Source organism: Delphinapterus leucas, chromosome 4 (assembly GCF_059928025.1).
Source record: "Delphinapterus leucas isolate spDelLeu-1000000601 "Yukka" chromosome 4, BTC_Dleu_Yukka2, whole genome shotgun sequence".
Taxonomy (NCBI): Eukaryota; Metazoa; Chordata; class Mammalia; order Artiodactyla; family Monodontidae; genus Delphinapterus; species Delphinapterus leucas.
The window spans coordinates 107,770,279-107,797,425 of NC_143132.1; the positions used below are offsets into that span (position 1 = coordinate 107,770,279).

Sequence of the window (27,147 nt, forward strand, 5' to 3'; positions counted from 1 at the left end):
AGATACTAAAAAGTAAAAAGGGCCTGCGACATAAATAATAGAGCCGTAATGAAAGCCAAAACTATTAAAGAATAGTTGCTGAATGAAACAGAAATTAGTCAGGACATGATCTCTTCGCTGGATAAATAGTTCTTGGGACTATGCATTTGGGAGCTCAGGAGAGTGTAACCATTTTAGGCAATTTCTCTATAAATTGTTTGAAACGAAGAAAGAAATGTGACAACTGAAAACAAACGAAAGTAATCTTAAGTAGACACACTGATTAGGCACTGGACTACATCTTGGGATAAGAAGATGAAAAAGGCAAAATACCCAAAGTCAGTGGGGAGAGAGAGAGACAAGCAAACCCTGTGGCACAGTGTGAAATGTGGCACAAAGGTGGTCTGGAACAATTCAGAGGCAGAGGGCCTAACTCTGCTGGGAAAGGGGTCACGCAAGGTGGTCAAGGAAGGTGTCCCAGAATGGATGAAACGGGAACCAAGTTTGGCCAGCCACCAGGCAGACAATGAGAGTCACCACATGCAGAGTGACTGACATGTGTAGAAGCCAACCAAGCGAGGCACAAGAGACCCAGAGTGAGCAGCACATGCAGTTCATGTGGGAGGTCAGGGTGTATGTGTGTGTGAGTGGGATGATAAGAGATAAGACTGGACTGGATAGGCTGGCTGGGGCCAGATAATGAAGAGCTTTGTATGCTAGGTTAAGAAGTTAGGACTTGATTCTGTGGGCAGTAGGAATCACGGTGGGTTTCAAAAAGGGTCAGAGACTTGCCTTTTTATAAACATCACTCCAACAGTAGTGGTATGGAGGACTGATTTGTTTATTTTTGGTAGAGGAAGGTGGGGGAAGGGTGGAGACAGGCCCTTATTTGCTAAATATTTATTAGCATGTTTATTATTAATATTTATTATTCTATGCTTAGCCACCTATAGCTACTAGAACTGCATATAAAGCAAATGATGGTAGAGAACTCAGGAGGTAACAGTGGGGATGATTGGAGAGTATTTAAGAGTTAGACTCTAACTGCATGGAGGGGCTGAAGGGAGTAGAAAGGGTCCAGAATGTGTCCCATGTTTCTGATCTGGATGACTGGATAATGGTGCCATTAAATGAAACAGGAGACACAGGAGACGGAAAACATTTAAGTGGGAAGATGATGCAAATAAGATATAGAACTCAGACTTTAGCAAAGGTCAATTAAGTATAAAGTTTTCTGGACACTACTCTGTACAGTTTTAACCAGGTGGGTTAGACTTCGGAACCTTGGCTTCCTGCCTATAAAAGTTAACTGGTTTCTACAAGGATAAACCTGTGACCTCAAACTAATCAACACCCACCCTCATAGCTGGATTAATCAGACACAATTACTTATTACTATGATGTAAAGTGAAAATGTCTCCCCAAACTAAGGGTCATAATGATAGAAGGATAAAGATCAAATGCAATATGGAGAGTATTTAGGCTCTTCTGCTACAGACTTGAGACAGGCATGACAGATGGGGTATGTTTGCTGCTGCTAAAGAAATTTCACAGGCACACGAAATATAGCTGGCTTTTGATACCTGGCTTTGATGTTTCCAGGAGCTCATTTAGCAATGTTGGAATATCTGGCAGCTTATAGATCCCTTCAAATATGTTACAAGGTGATGAGAATCAAAGCCATGGCATATATAATACCAACATACTTTGTGATAGCAGTGTAGTTATTAAACTTCAGAGGACTATGTACTCTTTCTGCTTTAGAAGCATAGTAACTGTCATTTATTCTGTTATTAATTAAGACTTTCGCTAACACTGACTCGAATAAATAGCGCAGAGCTATTTGGGGAGGCAATAAAAATTATCTATAAAATTATCTATCTTTGTATGTTGCCTATATACAAAGCAATATCTTTCAATATGTACCAGAGGTTAAAATTCTCTACTTAACTTCTACACTATGACATCGGGCCCTGGTAACAACTGGGTTTTCCCCTTTGTATCCAGAAGTAGTTGTAGGCACAGACATACGTACAAATCAAAATTGGGAGTTGTTGTTTTTTTTTTAAATTATTTTGCATATGGCCCTCAGTACTTATGAGCAGACTAAGAATCAAATGCTGACTCACAACTAAACCTGCCCACCTCTAAGGAGACACTGACCTATTCAAGGCAGGATTACTGAGATTTAGATCACTCCGTAAAACAATTAATATTAAACCTGGTTCATGGATTTACCTCAAAAGATTTTTGGGTAGGTAAAAATATTCCGTACTTTAAGAGTCAATGAGTTTCTGGGGATCAACTTTCTTAGGGCAAACTTCTGGCTGTGTGTGCTGCTCTCTTGGTCCCTCCTAGGACATCTTCGAAACAGGTGAATGAGAAGGCAGTAAGTTAATGAGTGGATGCTGTGTGGAACCACATTTATTTGTAAACCCCATGTTTGATTTACAAATTGTCAGACATATAATCTGTGGTATTAAGGTGATTCTAGAAGTGAACACAGTGAAATAGAAACAAGAGGATAAGAAATAGGAGAAAAAAGGCAGTGAGGTAGGCTTTCTAAGTGAAAGGATACTTGTTTTTAAGCTTTTATTATTCTATATTCTCTAAAAGCATGTGGGGAACTAAACAAATACGTGTAAGTTTATTCTCAAAAAATTTTGTACTAAGACACAGCCATCTGAGTACACCTGTTTCCTAAACCCCTAAATATACACTGAAGTCCCCTCTACCCCATACAACCACTTAAAGCAAATTACAATAGCCACCTGAGGAAGAGAACCTACTAAAATACTGTTACGTTGGGCTTTTTTTTTTATTACAAAACTATCAGTTCAAAGCAAAGAATACAAAAGAACTTTTGAATACAATGTGGATAAGCCTAAAATCTTTCATAAATAAAAATTATGCTTGTAAGATCAGAAGATCTCACTGCTATCTATTTATGGAGGCACGGGCTTAAATTTGCACACTGAAGACATCAAAAATGTCATATAGCCTTAACTTTTATCCCAGTTCAGTCACATGTCCTGAGACTCCTAGAAGGTAACTTAAGTGAGACATACTTCTCAACCATGGCCTGAAAAGGAAGTGAAACAACTTCTACAAGAACAGCTGGGATAGAAAGCACGCAACAGATTAAAAAGAAATGTATCATGCCTTATACTACCTTAAAGTATGCAGTTATTGTTCTTTATGAAGAATAGTAAATATCCCCTTTAAGTGAAATATTTTTAAAACTGAGAGGTTTCTATCAAGAAAGGAGGTTAATTGTCTCAAAGTAGACAATAAAAAATGCCTGCTGTGTTCTCAGCTGATTAATTAAATTTTGTGTATATGAAATTTGACGTTTAAAGTGGGCTGAAATATATTTACTTATAAAACTTTTCTACATAATTATAAAATCAGTTATATGCAAATGCTAAAATTTCTTAAAAATAACTGTTTCCAAATAACTTCAAACAATTTGGAACTCATTTACACATAAATGAAATACTAATTATAATTATCATAAAATATATCCCCTAATAACCCCTAGTAAGATACAATCTATTAGCTTATTTCTGAATTGACTTTTAAAATTATAAACAAATCCTTTTTATTTAAAATTTTGCCGTGTCTTTTTCCCCAATTAGTACAGGTAAACTAATTGATAAGTGACCAAATTAAAAATATACTCATTGATGGCTTATCATGAGAACCCAGATATAACTAAGAGGCTCTTAGCATGAGAGACTTAAATGTATACAAACTATATAAAGAATTTATCACTGAGAGTTTTTAAAGCAAATTTCCGAAAGAAAAATAAAAACTTCCTACAGAAAACATATTAAGAGAATTTTTTTTATTGTCTAGGTTTTGTAAACTATGACCACAAAACCTTTCAAAAGGGTCTTAAGTCAGTAACTTTTCCTAGGGGAGAGAGATTCTACAAAGCCAAGCTTCTTTCAATTTTATCAATTAGTTAAGACAGTCTAAATTAATTTTTAGTAACAAATTAATTGTATCAATAGAAGACTTTACACAAAGTTTTTGATGTGTGGCAGCATTTCTGACAATCCGAACATCAGAAGGCAAGCAAGCAAAGTTCCTCCTGTTTCACATACTCTACCCCCCCATTCAACGATGTCTTTCTTTTATTACCTTGGAAGGCAAACCTGGTATTTCTCCTGTGCTTATTTTTATTCTCACAATGCCTGGAAATGAAAGAGCGAAGCCAGGTGACAGTCAGAAACCAAAGACCAACCGCAGCAGGAAATTACTTAAAGTATTTTGTGCCATTTGCCCTCCCTATGCCCAGATCAGCTGCAGGAGCTTTGAAGATCACAGGGTGCAGGCAAGATTCTGAAAGCACATGTACTACACTGCAAGCAAAGTTCACCCTGGGACCCCTACCCCTGCCATTCTTCCCTGACTATTCAGTGCTGGTAAAAACCTAGAGCAAAGAAAGTCACACAAACTCTATGGCTATATGTCAAATGAGAGGGACAGTTTAAGAATCTCTTAATCCGAAAAGGAAACAAAAAATTAATGTAATAAAGAGAAATTCCAGTAAATGTGGCTTAAACTAAACATTTTCCAATCATTATGAGTAGTGCTAAGTTTCAACATAAGACTATTCACAAATTCTTCCTTAAGCTCAGAAGCAATAGCACCAAAACAAAGGATATCTATTTGCATAAGGAATACAAATTTCCCGATCTCTCTCTCAGATAACTTAGTCACGAGGGATTCTAATACACTCCTTACACAACACTTTGTGGCACACATACTCGCAAATCACTGGTTTCTGTAGAATGTGAAAAGAAACACTTGCTCTAGCATTCCCATTCTCATACATGCTTATCCTTTCATTGTGATGACCATGCAAAGGTTCTTTACTGGTCAAGTGGGTGTTACCAGTAAGTAAACAGCAATAGCAGAGAAAGATGGAGGAGACAGACACATTTTGCGGTGTGGTCACGGCAAATAGGAATGCTCAGTTAATTCCCTTCTATGCTTGTCTTAGCAACAGCGACTGGACAGGTCAGCAAGGAAAATTGGAATTTTCATAATCAGAAGTTTATTAATATAAGCAACTTCTAAAATTTGAGTGCCTGATCACAGAATTAGTCATATTTATTTAGAACAAGACTGCAATACTATCTTTTGCACAAATCAAATATATATCAAACTACCAAGCTAAATAAGTGGAATTTATTTTTACGTAAAATCCTTTATTTTCAAAGATTTCAAAATGTATTTCAGAACCTATCCCTTGTAATTTAAAATCCCCCTATTAACAAGGAATTCATCTACATTAGAAATTTGAGGCTTTCAGTTAATGTGTTGGGGACTGGGCTGGATTACGTTTAACACTTACAGGGATTTTAAATAGAGGTGAGTCTGTGCAGTATGATCCCTGATCCCTAGAAGGCACTGCCATAAATACAAAAATAATATTTGGTCTTGTTAAGGGAGTTCCTTCATATTTAAAAACGTGACTTGTTTGCTCCTAGAAATGAACTTTAATTAGAAATATTTTATTCTTTTGTACAGTTTCTGTTTATGGTGTTGCAAAGTACAGTTTACCTCAAGGGCTTAAGCTATTACCTAACGATTTCAAGCCCAGAATGAAACACAAAATGGCTCAATCCTCAGCACTCTGGTATCTTCCAAAGATACAAATATCATTCATATTCACTTCCTTTTAGCTTAAGACTCTCAGACTTATTTAAATGAGAAACTCTACTGCTTTTACAAAGGGAGTTTCTTGCAAAACTTACCAGTGTCCAATTTGAACCAGCCTTACAGAAAGTTGTTCCAGGATAATCAAGAATTATCTTGTAACTCAAAAGTACTTAAGCTTTCCTTCCACAAAAAGGCAACTACAACTCACAAACAGGATACTGGTAATTATCAAAGGCTGATGACCTAGGTTAAGAGGATCTCAGGTCCTATTTTAAATGTGATCAAAATTATTACCATCAGACAAAGGATGCAGAATCTGGTGGTCTCAAATCAGGGGATGAGATATAAGAGGCCATAGGAAAACAGTCACCATCTCAAATGGCTGGATTTTAGTAGAATTCCATAAGTAGTCAAGGTGTGTAAGGGCTACATACTGCTTTACACCCTTTAGAAATAGCCCCCCCAAACCCAATATGAAACTAAGGGTCACTAAGATCAAAGATGCACACAGATGGAATTTATGAATTTACCTTTGTTTTACGGTAGAATGCAAATCTAGAATCTAGAAATTCTAGTGTAACAATGGAAGTAGTTTTACAGGAACACAGTAATCAGTCAAAAGTTGCATTTTTTGCACGTTCACATATGCAGAATGAAGTTTTAAACGCTGAATGGAGTTATTATTTTTTTCTGTTTATTTACAATAAAAAGTAAAAGCTTTAGAGTCAACTCAACAATAAAATGTATAATGAATGTATCACGCAATTATTTTTAGGAACTGTGAGATAACCTTGTAAGTTATCTCCTCCAACTGTCTGATTTAAAAGTTACACATCTTTGCAAGCTTCATTTTCATTACCATGAATGTATCAGGAACAGACTGACCCCAACCTGAAGCCAGGTGACAGCTGCTTCAAAAAGTCTAATCTGCTTAGAAAGGGAATAAATGAATGATTGCTATTGATTCCCATGACAGCTCTACACAGACCCATTAACTTCCCTGGATTAGTATAGACAGAAGCCAATTAGTTTTATTTCATATGTAAATAGCATCATAAAGAGGTACAGAAAATAATTCACTGGATTGCTCTCTCCTAAAGCACAAGGCACATTATTTTGAAAGTCACTTCAAACACAGTTCTTGCTTATGGAGCTCTTGCTTTCTCTTAGGCAAGAATTTTTAAAATAAATTCAAACTCATCCAGCTGTGTATATTCAAGAAATACCAGAAAGTCACAAGGCATAGTAAGTTTCAGCTGTTCTCCTCTCCAGTATTATCAATAACACATAATGAGTTAGTTCATACATCATCACAGCTGTGCAGGCCAGAGCTAACTTGGCTAATTTAACTATTCCAGTAGAGTTCAGTCAGGAGCTTGCTCTACTTTGATAATCCACTCTGCAAGTCATATAGAAAAGAACAGCATATGCTCTTTATTATCACTAATATGCAATTCTCCTTGTCTTCTTTCACAGAGTTCCTGTGAAGTCTTCTAATGGTATTGTCCCTTGGACAGTTTTTAAAAGAACAAAAACTTCTAAGAGCCACCAGCAATCAAAATCACTCAAAACTAATTAGCTAAGACTATGACAACACTCTAGGCTTAAGCTATAAAATTTAAACTCCTTTTTTATCAATAAGCTTTAATTCTAAAGAAGAGAAAAGAACACTGTCTTCTGAGAAAAATTAATCATGGAGTCAGAGCTTGCAACTTTCTTCTTCATCCTCCCCCCTTTGCAGGAAATTCAGAATTAGAAATAATCACTGGTCATATTTTCACAGTAGGTGGAATTACCTACAAAATAAGGTCAGCACAGTGCCTCTTCCTTATGGGCGATAATAACTAGAAGACTATTCTGGCACACTTTAAAATGAACGTAATGTGAAAACCTATGGTGGTCGCAGTTGCTAAAGGGAGATTTGCACATCCTCCACAATTTCAATTATCCACAACAGTATTCAGCACAGCTACCGAGACCCTTTTAAAACTGCTTAGTCCTGCCATTTAATATCATTTTCTACTAAGGATGAGTGCCTAAACTGTCAGAGACTATGTTTTCTTAATGGAAAACACAACATTCGATGTTGTTTTCTTAACTGCTTATCTGGAATTTGGAAATTCTCCAAAGCCCATCCCGTGTGCAAAAGCCTTAGCATCTAAATATGGGGAGTTCATACATACAACTACTTTCCAGTTGATTTTGCAGATGTACAAAAGGAATGAGAAAGCAAAGTAGAATGGTATAATTTGGGGTGAAGGCAAAACTGGAAAAGAGTAATTAAAATAATTTCATTATAATGAACCAAGTAGGCACTTTTATTATTAAAATCCTGTTTTTACATGTGTTTTTAGTATCTAAGCATCTTGACTAAGGAGTTGGAAGGCACCTGTGAACTTATCTAGCTCAACTTTCCTTCCATTCACTCTTGAGAATAAAATGAACACTGCACATCTAATTTGGATTAAGTTAGATGTTAAATCCATTTGCAAAAACCAAAGAATTTTATCTACACAGTTTGAAACTATGAACTTTTGTCTCTGCTAGAGACTCAGAACTATGAACTTTCCCCAAGTTCCACACAATGAACTATTATGGGTATAGTATATAATAATGATTTACCAAGTCATATAAACTGCTGAAAACAAGTGGGATAAACAACTGCCATTCATTATTCCTGAATCTAAAGACTGGTTCGACTTGGGCATATACACAGCTGAACACACACTTCCTGGTTATGTGCAATCTGCACAGATAGACCAGCTTTACAGGCCTGACCACAGAGATTAATAGCTTTAGCCAAATAATGTGGTAACCATGTGAACCTGGGCTGCTCCAGCTTGTTTGTGAATCTCTCAGCAAGGCTCAACATGCCGTTATCTGCATCTTGTTGCCAGGAAACACAACATCTCTTTGGAATACAAGGAAAACCAGGTTGCAATGACTACAGGTCAACTTCCCAAAAGCCTAATTTTTGACATTTAGCTATCTACAATCTTATAACATTTCTTACTGTAGTCCACAGAGAACTTCACTTTACTAGTAATTAACTGTTCATACTTTTTGCCATTTTTATCAGGGCAGAACCACGTATAATAATTCACTCATATTTCTCCTCTCAAGTGTCAAATAAACACTAATTTACTTCCTTAAAACTGATCTGGAAATCAAGCACTCACTGCAGCTACTTTATAACTGATCCAACAATGAATGCGTATGGGCTTTTATCTGTGTCTACTCTTCAGCAAAGAAATTTTACCAAAGGATAAAATACTCAGTGTGCTGCTATCATAAGAGTTCCTGGATTTTCTGGGAATCAAAATATCTGTCTTGCCTTGCTCAAGGTAACAGAACGTAATGTGTTGGACAATAATCCTGCTAGTTTCTTCCTGAGCAATTCAAACAGATAGAAACCTAATGTACCAAGATGCTGAAGTACTTAGCAGACTGGAAATTTGCTTTATAAGAGTGAAGTGGGAGGCCACTGTTCTGCACAGTTTTGCAATCTGGAGATGGAAGGATTAGAGTGGCTTTGAGAGTATATAAAATTAATTACCCTTGACATACCAATCAGAATTGCTAGCTCATGGGCAACAGAGATTTTGGACAATACCTTATTAAAAAGATTTTTAAGACAAAATGGAAAACATTTTTCTCTCTTCCAATGCTGGCTAAAAAAAATAAGTCAGAAGTACTTAGCTTTGTTACAGGATCTGAGAATTTTGCTACCCAAGCAAGACAGAATCTTGAATGCATTTACATTATCAAGAGAATGGATTTACGATCAGGAGAACTACATTTTTGATATAAGCTTTACTTTTATCCGAAGAGGTCTTCTACAAAATAATGCCTTTAAACTTGGGCTTTATATTGTTTCTCATCTTGTTCCATATGTCGCTTTTGAAACATAAGACGCAAAATTCCAGTCTCATGGTAATTAAGTTGCTAAAAAGACACATAGATCTGTGTACTATACAACTGAAATATCCAAAGAAAACCACCTAGCTAATACTAAATGGGAGCAAGAGAAGTTAAACAAAGACCAGGTTACTGTAATGCCAACAACGCTCTGGCACTGTTAGAACACAGAAGGTTAACATCAAAACTAATAGAATTAGACAACATGAAAATGGTTCACTGCCACCATTTGCCTTCTAACTCTCCAGACACTTGGGTAGTGTAACCTGACTTATTTGTGAACAAAGATGACTCTCCACAAAGTTTTTCTCCCGAACTTCTGGGTTAGGATGGTCAGCCTACTATTTTAAGTCCCTTTATACTACAGGAGAAACAACTTAGGAATATAAAGATCAATGCTTATTATACAGCCATTTTTGCACTAGCAACTTTACATGTGGCAAGTATTATTTTCTCCAGTTTCAAGTTCATTAAAGAAGAACTGAGATGTGGAAATTTCAGTTCCCTATCAGTGAATAATGCCTGGACATCCATAAAAGAACCAAATTATTTATATACATATCTTGCCTACAAAAACATGAGAATAACTTTTTTTTATGTAAATGACAAACAGATATGTCCATTAACATAAATTTTTCCTTCACTCACTGTTGTAAGACTCTTTCAGGTTTAAAAAAATACCCTGAGTTGTGGAACAATTTATTTTATCTGTAAGATAAACAGAATAATAAAATTAATGGTAAAAAGCTTTAAGGAAACTAAAAAAGAGATTTAACATGTTTGGGCATGATTCAGAAGTTTGGGAGGTACTTCGGAATCATTCACAGAAAAATTGTTTGGACTATTCAAAATGTAAAGAGGGCCACAAAAATCTCCAAATAATACTATTTTCCTTTAAAAAACAGGAACTACTCAATATACAAAACTTTAAAATTAGATAATTAGGCATTCGTAATTTATAAGATTCTCCATGGATTTTCTTTCAAAAGCAAGCTCTCCTGTATGATTAAAATAGTATTCGATTCACAACACTCAATGTATATGCAACTTCTCAGTCACACACATATTGCACAGAGTGACATTTGAATTGTTCAAATCATAAAACCTTCATTGTCTGGTTAAATAGCCTGCATTCAACTGCCATGAAAAATCAGGATAGCATACAGCCAAAAGAATAACAGTAGAAAAAAAAAAAACAAACCTGTTAGGTTACTACTGAAAGAAACTACCCTACTAAAGCCTCTTTACCTTCTCTATAGGATTTAATAATAGCTTTAAAGTAGTTATAAATACATACCCATACTTCATTCTCATTCTATCATTCTCTGGGTTACAGTAAAATCTTTCCAAGTGCTCCTGGGAATCATTGGATACACTCTGCCACCTCTGAGTAGTTGTCCTCTTGATCTGCCAATGATACGGCAAGACCGTGTGGTGCTTCAAACAATCCCTGCCATAAATACAAGTGCCTTGCAAAAAGTCCATGCAAATTTCAATTCCGTTCTCTTGGTGAGTGTGGTACTGTAGCTGGTTCACCAGCTCAAACACAAGGTCAAGGGAGGCCTCTTCACTTTTGTCCTGAAAGAGCTCAGTATTCAACTTATCACTGGTATCCAAAATGTACTGGATTGTAAAACTGTTGTCTTGGAAAACCCCTGGAACGTAATCCATGACTTTGTCTATGCAGTCAGGACTAGCAGGAACATCACTTGAAACTGGGTGCAAAAGGTCAGCCTGGAAGTGCCCCGCTGTAGAATCTGCCACTGTCCCACTGATGGTTTCTGGTGGAAAGCTATGATCCTGGATTGGAACCACTTGTTCAGGATCATCAGTGGTAGGATGGGCTTCTGGTATCTGGCCCCCGACATTTGTTCCATCAGGAATCAGGACAGACATACTGTCTTCTGCTGGTGGACACGATGGATTGATTTCCAAAGGTTTTTTCACCATAGATTCATGTAAGCTGCTCTCTTCTGCACTCTGATTTCTAGGTCTAAAAACCCCATCAAGTGAGCCAGATTCTAACAAAGTATTTAATATTGGTCTCAAAGACCTCAGGGTTCCGGCTCCCAATCTCTTCTGATCCTTTTTCTTAAAACAAGTCTTCAATGGAGTGATCTTCTCAGAGAGTCTCATTTGGCATGAAAAGTCATCAGGAGGAGAGGGAGGCTGCACTACACAGTCTGGCTCAGGTTCGGTGGTTTCCATTTCCATGATGTGGATCAGCTCCAATTGCTCCTCAGTCTAAAAAATCCTACCAGGAAAAGAAAGAATATCATTTACAAGCTGACAACAACCGAATCCTATTCATTCATCAACGTGTTTTGTTCTAGTCTCTAAGTCCCTGAAATCATTCCTCTTATACTGTATTTCACCTTTACAGGTCAGTTTTAAATTTTACTGAGAAATCAAGGCTCCAAAGCAGCCAAGTTTATTCAAAAGCCCACAACAGGTAAAGGTGAAAGAGAGATAGTATCTTCCAATAGGCTCTTGACATTTATTTGTGGACTTAATATATGACTTGTAATTCTGCTGGGGTATGAATGTTTACAGTAAGTCTAGGATGGGGTGGAGGGTGAGGGGTAGAAATAAGTGCATCTAATGACAGTGGGGAAACCACATCTCTACTGCTTCGTGGCTCTCTTCACAGTTGTTTATGTATTGCCTATCTCATGAGGTGACAAAAACTACTTCTTTGTTAAAAAAAAAGTTTATCAAACGCAGGAAAAACTGCAAAGTTAACTGTGAGTGAATTTGGGGTGTAAGGATACACTCAGGAAACAGGGGCTTCTCAATCGAAATATTATATGGGAGAAAGCCTACTGAAGCATTTCTAGATTCAGAAAGTTCCAATATATTCCCCAAGGACGTTAAGGGTCTACTTTTGCAATCCCCAAACATCACCACTACTGGAGGAAGAATATCAGGGCTTGTTAGTAACAGAAGCTACATCAGCAACAACCACTGCACACTGTTTCAGAAACCAAACACAACTTCCTAATACAGAAAGGGGCCTCCTTCTCTTCAGAAAAGTTACATATATGCATGTCTTCAAAAAGACAAATGAAGGCATAGAAAAATAACACAAGAAAAAAAAAAAAACACCAAATTTCAGATCCCTAAAGAACTACTCAGTGACTAAAAAAGTGCTTTCTTCAAAGAATCAGACCCCTTGAAAGAAACTGGAACTTTAAGTAAAAAGCAAAGAAAACTTTGTAAAGTGATGAATGGTGTCTCCTCCACAATCTAGCATTCATTAACTAATTCTGAAAATATTTACTGAGCATTGTGCCAGGTGGTAAAGGGGTGGTGATGAGCAATTAATCTTCTCCCTTGTCCAACAGACTGAAAGAAATCTTTGATGCAAGGGCTCATGACTTCATCAAGTATGCATCCCAGGTACCCAGTACAGTGCCTGGCACAATGCACATAGTGGGTGCTCCACAATATTTTTTTGCTGAATTACTGAAGAAAAAGCACCTATTAAATGCCTAGTTCTGTGAGGCTTTATGAGTCAACAATAGCAACAAAATGATAAAACTGAGTACCCAGAAAAATGAATATTAAAAAGAACTAATTGGAGAGATTCATAAACGTACATGTGTAAAAAGTGCTTAATGATCAAACTCAAAAAAAGTAAAAACACAGTATATAACAAGGTTTTTTTTTTTATAACAAGGTTTTAATGCATACAGTAAGTACAAAAAAAAGGTAGAAAAAGGAAAGTTCAATGTGAGCTGGCATTGTTAGGGAAAGCTTCATGAAGGAGAGACTTGACATAAGACATAAATCAACTGGAAAGCAGCCAAACCAGGCGTTATTATTCATCATTTGGTGCTCTTGCCTCAAGGCACAATTGGCACAGATTGTGGTATTCCCTCTTCACCACACCAAACTGGCCTGTGCCTTCCCCCACGCGCGCGCACACACACACACACACCCCGCTCCTATCACACCCAATCAAGGCAAAACAGACGAAACCCAGTTCATTTATACGGGTGCATACACACACGCCACAACTTTTCCTATTTTTGCCCTCTGTCAACCTCAGAAATAAAACCGAGAAAGGGGCAGAGAACTGGAGGAGTGGCTGGAGTGGGGAAGTCACTAGAACCTAGTTCCTCAATTAGTTTGCATAACAGAAAAATAAAGATTGGAAGGACACCTTCCTCCAGTCCCCGCTGTAGGCGACCTACCGCTCTACCCTTCACCTCGTGATGCCCCCGGTTCTCGGGCACTCCCGACCCCTCGCACCATCCGGGGAAACTGCCCGCTCCAAACTCAGCACTCCGGCCGGGCGCAGCGCGACGCTCGGGTCCGAGCGACGCCTCCTGCCGGCCGCGGTAGTTTGCTCAGCTCGGCCCCCCGGGCCGCACCAACTCCGCGCAACGCGGCCCATCCCGTGTGTTCCCGAGCATCCTGCCCCCGCCTGCCCTCACACCCCCGGGCCAGCCTCCTCCCACCCAACGAGAGACTCCCGCCCTGGCTGCCCTCCCTTCCAGAAGCCACTCGTGGCGCCTTCCACAGTTAATTTCTTTCTCTCCTCGACCGACCTTCCCGCGAAGACCGTCCTGCGAGGCTCGGAGGCTCGACCCGAGAAGAGCCGGGAAACGCGGCGGGCGCTTCTCGGGCCGGCGGGGAGGAAGGCGACGACTTCAAAGTTAAACTGAAATCAGCTTTCAAACTTCTGGGCTGCAGCCGGAACACGGGTCCTCCGGAAGGCTCCTCTCAGCGGCCGTGCCCTCCCCCCTCGATCTGCGCCCCAGAGCGCGCAGGGTCTGCCCAGCGGGGGCAACCACACAGACGCACCCCCGAGTCTCCCCGACCCAGTGGGAATGGGGAGACGCCGGCGCCCCAGACTAAACCCTTCAGCGAATTAACTCCAATTTATACACCTGCTAGAGGCCCGAAGTGACTAAGAAGTGTAAACCAATGCCGTCCTGATATTGACGGGATCCGAGTGAATTCAGTAAAAAAGGCACAGTCTAAACAGCACTCACCCCTGTACGTGAAAGCCGGCAGCGAGGCCGGCGACCCCTTCCGCGCCCGCCTTCCCAGCGAGGGTCCCTCTTCGGCCCCTCAGAGCCCACCCGGAGCCCTTTACCTGAACGGGCAGCCTGAGAAAACGGACCACAGGAGCCGAGTCGCGGTGCCGCCGGCTTACACTGTTCGCGCCGGGGGGGGTGGGGGAGGGGTGTGTGGGGGGGTGGGCGTGGGGGACGGGCTCGGGCGTCTAGGGGTCGCAGGCCGGAGACGCGGCGAGCGGCGCTCGGGCCATTCCGCCGCCGGGAGCGCAGAAAACCGCGACTGCACTCCCGACCCGGCTCGCTCGCCTGTCACCTCGAGCTCTGCTTTAAAGTGGCTTCCGGTCGCCTCCTCTCGGCAGCCCCGTCGCGGAGGTGGAGCCTGAGAGGCAGGGGGGCTGGGGTGGGGTGAGGGGACCGGGAGCTCAGTGGGTGACGGGTAGGCGGCCCGCCCCGCGTGCGCATGCGCGCTTACTCGCGGGGAGGCGCGCTCGAGGTGTGCGTGCAGCGGCCCCGTGCTCCCTGGAGGGGGCGTGTCCTTTCGCCGCCAGCTGGGTCCCGGAGGGTCTACGTCCGCAAGCGTCTGGGATCGCGTGGCTGTGAGGAGGGGAGGTTCGCACCGTGCGGCGGGCTCCACCTACCTGCAGACAGATGGAGGGTCACTTTGTTCGGAGGAAACTCAGGCACCCGAGGGAGGAGAGGGAGGATGTGAAACGGAACAACCCGTTTCTGTGCGGTTGGCTTTGTTTATTTGCCTCCTCACTAGAGGCCTCCTACCCCTGACGCCACCGACCCCGAGAGGAGGCGATCAGCTGCTATGGCCGTTGCGGCCAGACGGGGTCGCCCGCCCCGTTCCGCACAGGCAGGCCCTGCGGCGCACCGTGGCCTGCGATTGCCCGACCTGGTTGCACGCATTCCTGTTTTACGGGAAACATTCTCAGCATTGCAGAAGGGAAACCTAGCTTTGGGTTTTGACAGTAGAAGCACGTATATGTGTCTTAAAGGCCACAAACACGGTAGAGACTTGTTTATTCATTCAACAAATTTGTCGAGTGCCTATTGCATGCCGGGTGAAGTGGAGGCTTAGACTACAGCCCTGATCAGCCAAGACACCTTGCCTGTCCTCATGGAGCTTTCGGAGCACCATGTACTCACCTCTAAAATATACACCGCCTGTGAATTTTCCATATTTTCTGGATTGTAAAATGCCCTGGATGGTGAGTCTGTTGAATAATTTTTCAGCGGTGGAGGAAGAAACACTACGTTAAATTCATATAATCGCCATATATGTGTGTGTGTCGGGCGGGGGGGAGAGGCCCTGGTCAAAATCAAAGAAAATTAATCACGACTGTATCCCCAACAGCTGGCAGAAAAAGGAACACAGCTCGCAAAGAGATACTCTCTTCATGTGTCCTGAAATCTAAAGTGGCTTAATTCTGTAACTTGGAGGCATTCTGGGTTGAAAAAGCTATTACCTTACCAAACATGGAAGCCTGTAAAAAATAAGAGGTTGTAGTAATAAATATTAGGGTTCCAAGCCTTTCTTAAACTGTTCTAAACCAAACTTGAGTGACACATCAGCAAAGAATAGATTAAGGGTAGTATCCTACCCCAGCAGGCTTATTACAAATGGCATCAGGGCAGGTGCCTTGATGCCATTTAAACTAAGGTGAGAATGATATGGACAGAATTCAGGGACTACTAAGTAAAAGTCAAGAATTTCCAGGCTTTACAAATTGTATTGAGACAAAATCTTGATGTGTGCCTACTCACATATGGAATTTCCTAAAAGCAAGTATCTGAGTTTAAATCTACCATTTTACTGTTTGCTTTCTATTTGTTTCATCTGTTCTGTGTTCTTTTCTTTCCTTTCATGCCTTCTTTTGAAGTATTTTAAATTCTATTCCCTCTCAACAATTAGGTTACTTGTTATACATTCTTTATTCTTTTAGCAGTGTTTCAGTTATTTATTGCTGTGAACAAATGACCCCAAAACTTATGACTTAAAACAACAACTCTTGTTTGCTTATGATCCGGGATTCTCTGGCTCAGGAATTCAGTCAGGGCGTAGTGCAGATGGCTCATCTCTGCTCCATATCTGGAGTCTCACTTGGGGTGTCTCAGATGGCTGAGGCCTGGCTCAACTAGGGCCACATGTCTTGGGCCTCTGTTCTGGCCCTTGGCTGAATTCCCTGGTTTTTCTCTACAAGGCTTCTTCATGTGGCTAACTTGGGCTTCCTCACAGCATGGACCCCTCTCGGGGTTCCAAGAGGGAGCATTCCAAGAAGACAAGCCTCAATATGCAAGCCTTTGCTTACGTTATGCTTAATAATGTGTTATTGGCCAAAGCAAGTCACACTACCCGGCTCAGAGTCTATGCGGGAGGGGGACTGCTTGAGGCCATGAATATTGGGAGATGCTTAGACTAAAAGCAGATCACTTTAATCCCCAATCAAGGATTAATAATTAAAAGTTACTCCCAGGATGTAGCTCTTTGGAATCCAACTTATTTTTCACCCTCCACTCCCCAGTTACTCCCCTTGAGGCAACAGAGAACTCTAGCTAGTTCTCAACCTCTCCATTACTGTTTTCAGAGTGTCAATTGGCCCAAATGGAAAAATGGCACCAGATTCTGGACTCACCACTCTTGGATCTAGACTTCTCAGACTGCTAAAATTTTACTTCTCCAGAAAATGTATCTTCCACATTGTCTGCCTCAGATGTGATCCCTGGAATATAATGGAGTAGTAAGATCCTCCTAAAGAACAGAACCAGGAATTGACTGATTAAGCAAGGGCATGGAATCTTTGCTCTTTCCAACAGGATATGAGATGGTCTATGGACCAGTGACCACTGGGTGTTTCCATCTTCGCCTTTCTGAATAGGAGTTTTACCAACATCATGTACCCTGTCTATCCATCATTACTTAATAGGAGTATTGAGGCAGGTAACTTTTTTAATTGGTGCCGGTGCATGAGGATCCACACTCTTACTGGGGAGTACTCCACATCATTGGGACTCCTGAATCTTGGACTCTAAGCTCACTGCAAAGACTTTGGGATTTTTTCTTTCTTTAAGGGAGGGGATGAGTATTCCTTATATGAGAAGAAGGGAAAGACATTGCTTGTTACCTCTTTCTTATTAGAAAGATCCTGACACTTTTTTTTTTTGAGAAGAAGGGCTAGCAATGTGCCTAGCCACAAATGCTTTTCCCTAGATCCCATACACTTTTGGGTGGCCATGGATATAGTTCTAGACACACGGTGAAGATGTCTAAAAAAGAATTTTTTTCCTAATGTAGATATACCCCAATTCATTTCTTCCTTTTTTTTCTTCCTCCTAGAATATTAACATGAAGATGGAGATGGAACCTCATGACAAAAATGAAGGTGAACATGATGTGGAAAATATGAAGTCTATAAGCTAAGGATCCTGGAGCAGAATGAGAGGAGGAGCCTGGGTCATTCAGGACATCTTAAAGCTCCTGCAGCAGCCCTAGAGTGGCTACCCCTGGACTTTAGTAAGTCTGAAAAATAAACTCCAATTTGGTTAAACTGTTTTCTGTTATGTGTAGCTAAACATATTCTTGGCCAATACATAAACTGTCATAAGTTATCTTCTAACTAGTCTTCCTGCTTGCAGGCTCTACCAGTTAGCAGCAGCATGACCTAGTATGTCAGAAATATAAGAGCTATCACAAAGCAATACATCAACTCCTATAGCATTTGCTGCCAATTCCAGATATGCCAAATTATATGATTAAGAAATACATGTTTATTAAAGAAAAAATAGCAAGTAGAGAGGAGACATAAGACTACCCATAGTTGAAACTTCTCAAGTCCCATTTTAACATTTTCCTATAGTTATGCTGTCTTATTTTATTCACAGGTTTTTCACAATAACATTACAGTGTATTCCTATTTTACCTAACACTATATTATAAGCAGTTTTCCATGTTAACACATGGAAACAAATAGCTTTTAAACAAATAGCTGTTTAACATTCCAAGTAACTATAATAAGTTTTACCTAACTCGTTTCTTGTCACTGAACTTAATTCACTTTTTAAAAAAATCATTCATTCACTGAGTATCTACTACATTCAAGTCACTGGATTAAACATTATAAGTACATGAAGAAGTGGCTCCTATTTGAATGCTCTTCAGAACTACAAAAGACAAAACATAACATTCGACATATATAGCATATGCATGTGCACACTTTCTGTATGTGGCCCTAAGCCATTTAATTGCTTTTAAATATGCTTATAGGATTGAAATATTCTAATTACCTTTCCATGTACTCCTTTTATTGATAATTTCTGTTATCCTTGTCTGCTGGATTTGCTTTAGCGTGACTGATCAGTTCCGTATAGCACTTCCAATGAATAACTTATGTAAAAGCTGAGACCACCTGAAATTTCAAGTGCCCAAAGACCTCCTGTTTTCATTTTTATTAACAGAATACATGCTTCAAAGTATTAATATCTCTTTCTTCCTTTCTGTTTTCACAATTATCAGTAATACTTAATTCCCCAACAACCTTCTGGTGGAAAGATAATCATTTCTGGTTACCACACCAAGAAGGAAACTGACTAGCATGACTCAGAGTCATTAAAGACCTGAGATTTGAAAGCAGAGGCCTTGGCTCTTAGCAATGCTGTTCTGAGAACACAGCCAATTTGCATAAATGGCAGATTGACAATTCCTTATCTGTCAGTGCTAAGTCCAAGCTATAATTTTTTCTATGTACATAAGGAAAACTTATTTTCTAACTCAAAGCGCATGTATGTACTGTATTCAAAGTGAAAGAAAAGCCGAATTGATATTATGCAACTGAATTACTGATGTTTTAAAACGTAAAACCTATTATTGAAAATTCTGTCTTGATGTTGTTACTAATGGGCCAACTCCTGGAATGTATCTGAAGGAAGATTTCCTAGTTTCCTGAGAGGCAGTTCTGCACCCTTGGATCCTAGAGTAAGAAAAGATTTTGGCTGAAATGTATTTACCTCAAGTGGGTCTTAAATATGGTGTTGGTGGGAGAAGACTGGAAAAAGCTACTAGAGAATATGTCACAGCAACTAAAAGTAGAGAATTTCATCAGCATGAATGGTGAAGTAATTCAAAGCTCAGAGGTAGGTTGGTTTAGAGCTTGACATGAACATGCCTTGATAAATGTAAACTTAAGATTCATATTTTCATAAAGTGATAGAATATTCGCTTTGCAGACCATTTCCAAGTTTTAAAAATATTTCTCATTTATAATCTTTTTCTTGAAACTTCTTTTCTCCACCTCTGATGAGGCAACAAGGTACGTATGTCTAGGAAAAGTGAAGGCTTACTGGAAAATGATAGATAAAATATGAATAGGATGAATTCTAAAATGCTTATGCCAGATCACCAGCTATTCTGTTTAGCCAAGATTTGTATTTGTAAACTGCCTAATCACCTGCTGGACTGTTCTTATCTTCACAGGATCCATGACAGCCAAGTGTGCTCTTTCATCCCCTTCATTTTGGACCTGTTGAGTAATTCACACAGCACATAATCAAAGTGCTTTCTGATGTAACTGGTTTTGGTCTATATGAAATGATTCCTTCAGAGAAGTCCCACATTTTTTCCAGGCCATTCATTCAGTTTATTCATTTATTGGGTGTATATTTACCAGGTACTAGTTATGCAATGATGACTAAGATAATTCCTACTTTCTGTCAGTTGTTTGTGAACTGACCACCCAGATCACCTGGGAAAGTTGGCTGCAGATTCCCCAGCCCCACCCTAGACCTCCTGAATCAAAATCTCAGAGGGCAGAGGATTCTGCACTTTGAAGATGTTCTAGGCACTGCTGCTTTAAGAGTTCAGAGTTTAAAACACTCTGGGGTTGGGGAGGTGGACTTGGAGCAGGGGTAGGTAGTGCTGGGAGGGAAAGGAGATGTGGAGGGTATGGCCAAAGAGGAAAACAAATAAATACACTATAGTGTGGTAAGTGCTATAATAGAGTTACACCTGCAAAGTGCTAAGAATACACAGTGAGGAAGAATTAAGCCTGACTATAAATTGTCAGAGGAGAGAATTACCAAGATTTCTTGAAGTATCTAGAATTATTATTTCTTAGAATGTTAAGCAACTCAATTGTTTCTTCTTGAAGTACTCCTAAATTTAATAAGAAAAAGGTTTACTTTTTAAAAAAGTGAATTCCCAAGTAATTAAAGATGATCTTGAAAATTGTATGCAGAGATCATCTGAGTTAACAGCATTTCTACCGTGTAAATGTATCCTAAGGATATAATTAGGGTTATGCACAGGTTTGATTACAAAGCTATTCCCTGCAGCAAATAAATTGTGTCCAACTGCTCATTTTCATCAAGTCCCAGAATCTGTTCTCCATGGACAACTTCCCTGTCCCTACTTTTTATATTGTCTTAAGACATTCTGGACCATAAATAGTTCCCAGTCTTGCTGTTCAGGCTCTGTAAAACCAGTGCTCTATCCCTACAGTAAACACTGTTTCCAGTGACAAAAACAGAAGTTAGGAATTTAATTCATCAGTAGCCCTGGCCAGCCACACTGGGCAAGATCATGTACAGAGCATAAATTTTAATGCTAATGTCCAAACTCAATATGGTGATTTTGGCAGATTGGACATCCTAGCCATTCACTGAAAAGAGATGGCTCTGAAGTGCACTTGCCTTTCACCTCTGACTCCTCTACAGGCATATAGCTCCTGAACCATAGGTTTGCAACTTGGCCTGTGATAATCACTTGAGCCACTGACTATATATATGTGTACACACACACACACACCCTATATGTATACATCTGTTTCCAGTCTCTACACAAGACCAGTCAAACCAGAATCTCTCAGGTGGGGCTGGTGCATTGAATATAGACTGTCTTATTTATCTTTTCCTCTCTGGTTCCCAGGAGAGCACTTGACATTATCAGGTACTTAATGTCCTATTCACTCATTCATTCATTCAACCCATTTACTGAGTATTTATGTTCTAGACATTTCTAAGTGCTAGGGATACTAGAGAATAGAACAAATGGTTAACTCTTATCAAATATTCTAATGGGAGGAGACAGACAGGTGATATCAGGTAGTGATGAAAGCTGTAAAAATAAGACATGTTAAGGGTGGACAACCACATAATATATCACACAAGGACACATTGAGAGTAATTATCCACAATTATGTTAAGACGATGCAAATAAAACCAGGACTGTCCTGGATAAATCGAGATGTATAGTCACTCTGGGTAAGATGGTGCTTTTTAAAAATGATGTGCTGTTCAGGAAAGGCATTTCCTAAAGGGAAACATTTAAGCAGAAGTCTGAGGAAGATAAAGGAGCTAGCCATGAGGATATCAGGGGAAGAGCATTCCAGGTAGATGGAATAGCATCTGAAGTAGAGGCAAGCTTGGCATATTAGAAAAAAAATCAGAGAGGCCAGTTTGATTGGCGTGGAATGAATGAAAGGAAGTTCTGCTGAAGAGGTCAAAGGGGTGGCCAGAGACCAGATCTCATATCTTTTAGGCCCATGGTAAGGAGTTTGGACTCCAACTTGCGACAGAAATCTATATAATTTACATTTTAAAAGGATTACTCTGGCTACTGGCTGTAGAAGAGCCTTGTAGGATGGCAGTAGTAAAAGCAGGAAGATCATTTATTGGTGTAGGCAAGAGATTATGGTAGCCTGGACCAGTGTACTAACCGTGGCAGTGGCGAGATGTGATTAGATTCTGGAAGCATGGTAAGGGTAGAACTGACAGGATTTGCTGTTGAATTGGACATAGTTTATGAGGGAAACTGAAGAACCAGGGATGATCCCTCAGTTTTCAGCTTAGCAATTAGGAAAATGGAATTGTCATTTATTGAGATGGGTGAAGATTGTGGAAGGCAGGCTTTTGGGAGCAAAGGGAAACAAGAGTGTAGTTTTGGACACATTAAGAGGAGATGGTTAGGGGCTTCCCTGGTGGTCCAGTGGTAAAGAATCCACCTTCCAAGGCAGGGGACACGGGTTCGATCCCTGGTCAGGGAACTAAGATCCCACATGCCATGGGGCAACTAAGCCCATGCGCCACAACTACTGAGCTCACATGCCTCAACGAGAGAGCCTGTGCACCACAACTACAGAGCCCACAGGCCCTGGAGCCTGTGCGCCACAACTAGAAAGAGAAAAACCGCACACCACAACTAGAGCGAAGCCTGCATGCCACAACAAAAGATCCGGTAGGCCTCAGCAAAGATCCCGTGTGCTGCAACTAAGACCCAACGCAGCAAAAAAAAAGAGGAGATGGTTAGTAGATAAGAAGACTAGAGTTTAGGAGAAAAGTTGGGACTGTTTGCTATCATATCTAAGAATTTCCCCATTTCTAAACCTACATGGTGAATACATTGGTTCCTCCATTTGACATAAAGGTTAATTAGGAGGGCCTAAATATGTGTCTTTTATTTTATTTTATTTAAACTTAGGGACCCTGGTGGGACTAGGGCTAGTTTTTATTTTATTTTTTAAAATATTTACTTATTTATTTGGCTGCGCTGGGTCTTAGTTGCAGCACACGGGATCTTCATTGTGGCATGCGGGATCTAGTTCCCTGACCAGGGATTGAACCTGGGCCCCCTGCATTGGCAGCACGGAATCTTAACCACTGGACCACCAGGGAAGTCCCTAAACGTGTGTCTTTTAAAAAGAGTACTGGGCTGCATTCTTCATTTGTAGATGAGTGAGATTTATTTTCACAAAGCCTGAAAGTGAGGTGTTGCCCAGTGGTGTCCACTCATTTCATATTTCTCCAGCTGAGGCAAACTGTAATCCCTATAAATCTAAGCTAATTTACAGTTCCTATTACCTAACTTTGTCAATGAAGACCCCATTCGGGGAAGCTGAGTAAGAAATTAGAGTCTAAAGAAACAGTTGACACTTGTGTGTTCTATGAGTTTACAGAAAGAAAAATATCCAAGTCAAGCATATTACAGCATGAAAATTAACAATTGGTACAGGTGCATACAAGTTTCTAGCAATGTAAGCCTAAGTCTGGCTTTAAAACAGAAATCTATAGTATCAATTAGAGTTCCCATTATTTATTGACTTCTTGCCTACAAAACAGCTGTCTTTTATTTTCAAATGCAGAACAGATGGAAATTTACTCTATCAGGGAAATCTATATTAAACAAAATATTTGCAACATTATTTGCCGTATTATTTTGACTTCATCACCTGCCTGAGACTCTGACTTTTTTCACTTTCTGAAGACTTAACTAAATTGGAAATCAAGGATCTGAACTGGCTTTTTCTCGATGATTATTGAAACCTAGGAAAACTCTTGGTTTCAAAGTTTTGTAAAGTCATCAAAAAAACAGTGTGTCTTTGGTTAAAAATAATGTTCTATAGACATGAAATCAATGTGACCATAAGAGAAATGGAAACCGAAACTGTTTTTTTTATCAGACTTCAAAGGTAAAAGCCAGGAAACTTTAGCTGCATCAACATGCAGGTACATGAGGACCTGCTGGTAAAAATAAGTGGGCTAATTGCATAGATAAGTGACCCAGAAAAGGACTTGTTGATTGACAATTATTTTTATTCATTCTTCTATCTTATTGACTGCCTGCCACAAACAGTCGCTGAGTGTGCAATGGTGAGCAGAACAGACATGATCCCTGCCTTCATATAGAATATAGAAGATGACAGGTTTTACTTGAATAATCACTCAGAACAACCTAAACTTACAAACCTCACTAAGTTCTTTGCAGAAGAGCATGGTGCCATCACTGAGACCTACCTAGGCTGGGAGAGCCAGGGAAGGCTTCCTTGGCGAAGAAATATTTGACTGAGCTCTGATGATTACGTAAACATTAACTAGCTCAGAGGGAGATGGGTGGGAGAAACGAACAGCGGTCAGGAGATGGGAACGGCAAGTGCAAAGCCAGAATTGTGAAGGTGTGGCATGCAAAAAAGAGTGAGTGGGTTTGGAAAGCAGAAAGTGAGAGGGAGAGTGGCTGGAGATGATTTGGGGATGTAGACGTTCAGGCCTAATTAACAATTCTGCAGAAAGATAGGCAGTCACTGAAGTGTTGAAATTAGAAAGATGATGTGACCATACTTTATTTTTAAAAGTCAACTCTGGGGTCAGGAGAACTTCCACTTCTAGTAATGGATTAGGTAATTCAGGCTAGCACCTTACCCAGAAAACCCACAAAAGCTGGAAAAAAAATACTTTAAAAATTACTCCAAGAGCTAACACAAAGATTTAAGGTAATAAGACCTGAGAGAAGAAAACTCAGAGGTGAGCAGAACATTTCAAGCCACTTTTTCTAAAGAGGTGGCTAAGAAGCTGAACAGAACTTTTGACAGACTAGCAGGGATAGGGGTATAAAAACTGAAGTTCAGGGAAGGTCAAAGGGAGTGACACCAGGTTTTGGGTTGGGACCCAAAGAGCTGCATTGGGAGTGAGGGTAAACCAGAAATAGACCAGCCCTCCCAGCTTCAAATCCTCTCAGGTTCTCCAATTGGATTAAAATGATCTAGGATTGCTAGTGGCCTTAACCTCTTGCCAGAAGCAAACATAAATCCTCCTTGGAGAAAGATAATATTATTGTAGGCCTCCAACTATTTGTACAATTATCCAAATGCAATATCTGGCACTCAATTAAAAGCAACCAAATAAGCATTCCAAACTAATGGGATATGTCAAAAGACACAGAAGCCAGATTAAAGGTCCTCCTACTAGCCAAAACAGGGCAATCTGAAAGATAAAAATAATGATGGCAATTCATTATAGCATATTGAATGAAAAAGGATCCATGAGTCAATTAAAATACTCAAAAAAAAGGCAGGGGGTGGGGGTAGGGTGCAAGAGAGGAAGGAAAGCTCTTCTTTACAGAAAAATGTCAGGTAATAAATGTAGATGGATTGATGGGATTAGAAAATCTTCATTTTGTAACCACCAAAATAATAACTGAGAAGGGAAGGATTATCAATGGATGTTAACACTACTGGGTGAAAGGTTGGAAAATAAAATATTCACATAGTCTCTAAGTACCTCCTTATACAGTACTCATTAATAATTAAAGAGGTAATCTGACAATTAAAGAAATCTCACACACCACCTTAACCCAATGATAAAACTTAAATGACTACCAACAGACATTATATACCTTGTGATATGATGAACAAAAGAGGACAAACCATCATCTATGTAGCATTCTTGTCAAATGTATACATCTGTTGAACTTTGATTACAGGTAAGGCATGTGTTAGGAGTCGTGGGAGAATGAGACCTAAAGATATCATAACTTTGTTTTCTCTGAATTCAAGTTTATAAACTAGTTCATGAGACAAGCCATCCATGAAAATTATATTACAAGAATTACTTTGTTTGCCAAGAGTAAAACAATATTTCAAAGATTTTCTTCAAATGCCCACCTGGTTATCCAAGACTCTAGCCCTCCTATATGAACTTATCAGTAGAAAGAGTTACCACTGAAAGCAGTGCTTTAATGAAGACAGAGTTTGATATGGAAATCTCTAATTTGCCTGCTGAGCTATATGGCAATTTAATTCAACAAAAAATTAGAGACTCTATTATGCCCTGGCAACTGGCTGAGCACTGGGCATATATCTCCACAGAACTTTGCTAAAAGGCAAATCTTCCCCTGGGAGATGTGCCTTTTTAAACTGCTGGTAGTCATTTCACTTTGAATATAAGGGTTTTCAATCTTTTCTTGAGAGCAGATTTTGATTGGGATAGAGAATGTGCAGGCATTTGAGCACCCAAGGGGTGAAAAGAGAGACTCTCCTAGAAACAACAGAATGAATGGAATGGATGATGGAATTTCAGTCAGTCATAAGAATGTGTGGCAGGGTTGAGGGAGTTACTTAGAGTAGTTTGGTTTTGTTTTTTTTTTGAGAGAAGAGGATTGGTTGGTTACTTGGTTAAGGAGAGAGAAAGGAATAAAAAGGAGAGAAGGACATTACAGAAATTTCACCATACCTTACCATAGCTACCTGGGCACTGGTTGGGAAATGGGAGGAGGGCAGGTGAAGGAAACAAGTTCTAGAACATAAATATCTAGATCTAAGCATGAGAGAACAATCACACAAATCCAAGTAGTGGGACACTCTACAGAACTCATTAAAGAATATGAACGTCAGGAGAAGAAAAGAAAAAAAAAGCAGCAGAACTATTCTACGTTAAAGGCAACTAAAGGCTATGTTTGGCCTTTATGTAGCCATTGGATTTTAAAAAATGCTACAAAGGATATTATTCAGACAGTTGGGAAAATTTGAATACATAATGAATATTAGATATGGTATCAATGTTAAAGTTCTTCAGAGTGGTAAGAGAGGTATTGTGATTACCTAGAAGAATGCCCCTGTTCTTAAGAGATAGAGATACATGTTGAAATATTTAGGGGATGAAGCATCATGATATCTGCAGAGTACTTTCAAATGGCTCAGGCAAAAAAAATATATATATGTATACATATATGCAGTCCTCACTTTGCATGGTAGTACAGGACTCAGAAATGACTGTGTAAAGCGAA

General features: G+C 39.8%; 1 protein-coding gene and 1 non-coding gene across 5 annotated transcripts in view; both read right to left on the minus strand.

The window, feature by feature from the left end:
- The window catches only part of TIPARP (TCDD inducible poly(ADP-ribose) polymerase), a 29,033-nt gene extending 14,056 nt beyond the window's left edge, over nt 1–14,977 (minus strand). Inside the window, exons 1-2 of one of the 4 annotated variants that reach the window (XM_022573732.2) lie at nt 14,675–14,977; nt 10,868–11,824 (exon numbers count right to left, since the gene is read on the minus strand). In XM_022573732.2, the coding sequence (XP_022429440.1) occupies nt 10,868–11,784 (917 nt within the window). In that variant the 5' untranslated portion in view covers nt 11,785–11,824; nt 14,675–14,977. Of the gene's footprint in view, nt 1–10,867; nt 13,761–14,123; nt 14,304–14,570 lie in introns of those variants that run through there. The other 3 variants (XM_022573742.2, XM_089910964.1, XM_089910963.1) reach the window with 3 other exon arrangements.
- Nucleotides 14,978–23,191: 8,214 nt separating this feature from the next.
- Nucleotides 23,192–23,264, minus strand: TRNAG-GCC (transfer RNA glycine (anticodon GCC)). The gene has a single exon. It is a non-coding gene; the product is annotated as a tRNA-Gly (tRNA).
- Between the last annotated feature and the right edge of the window lie 3,883 nt (nt 23,265–27,147).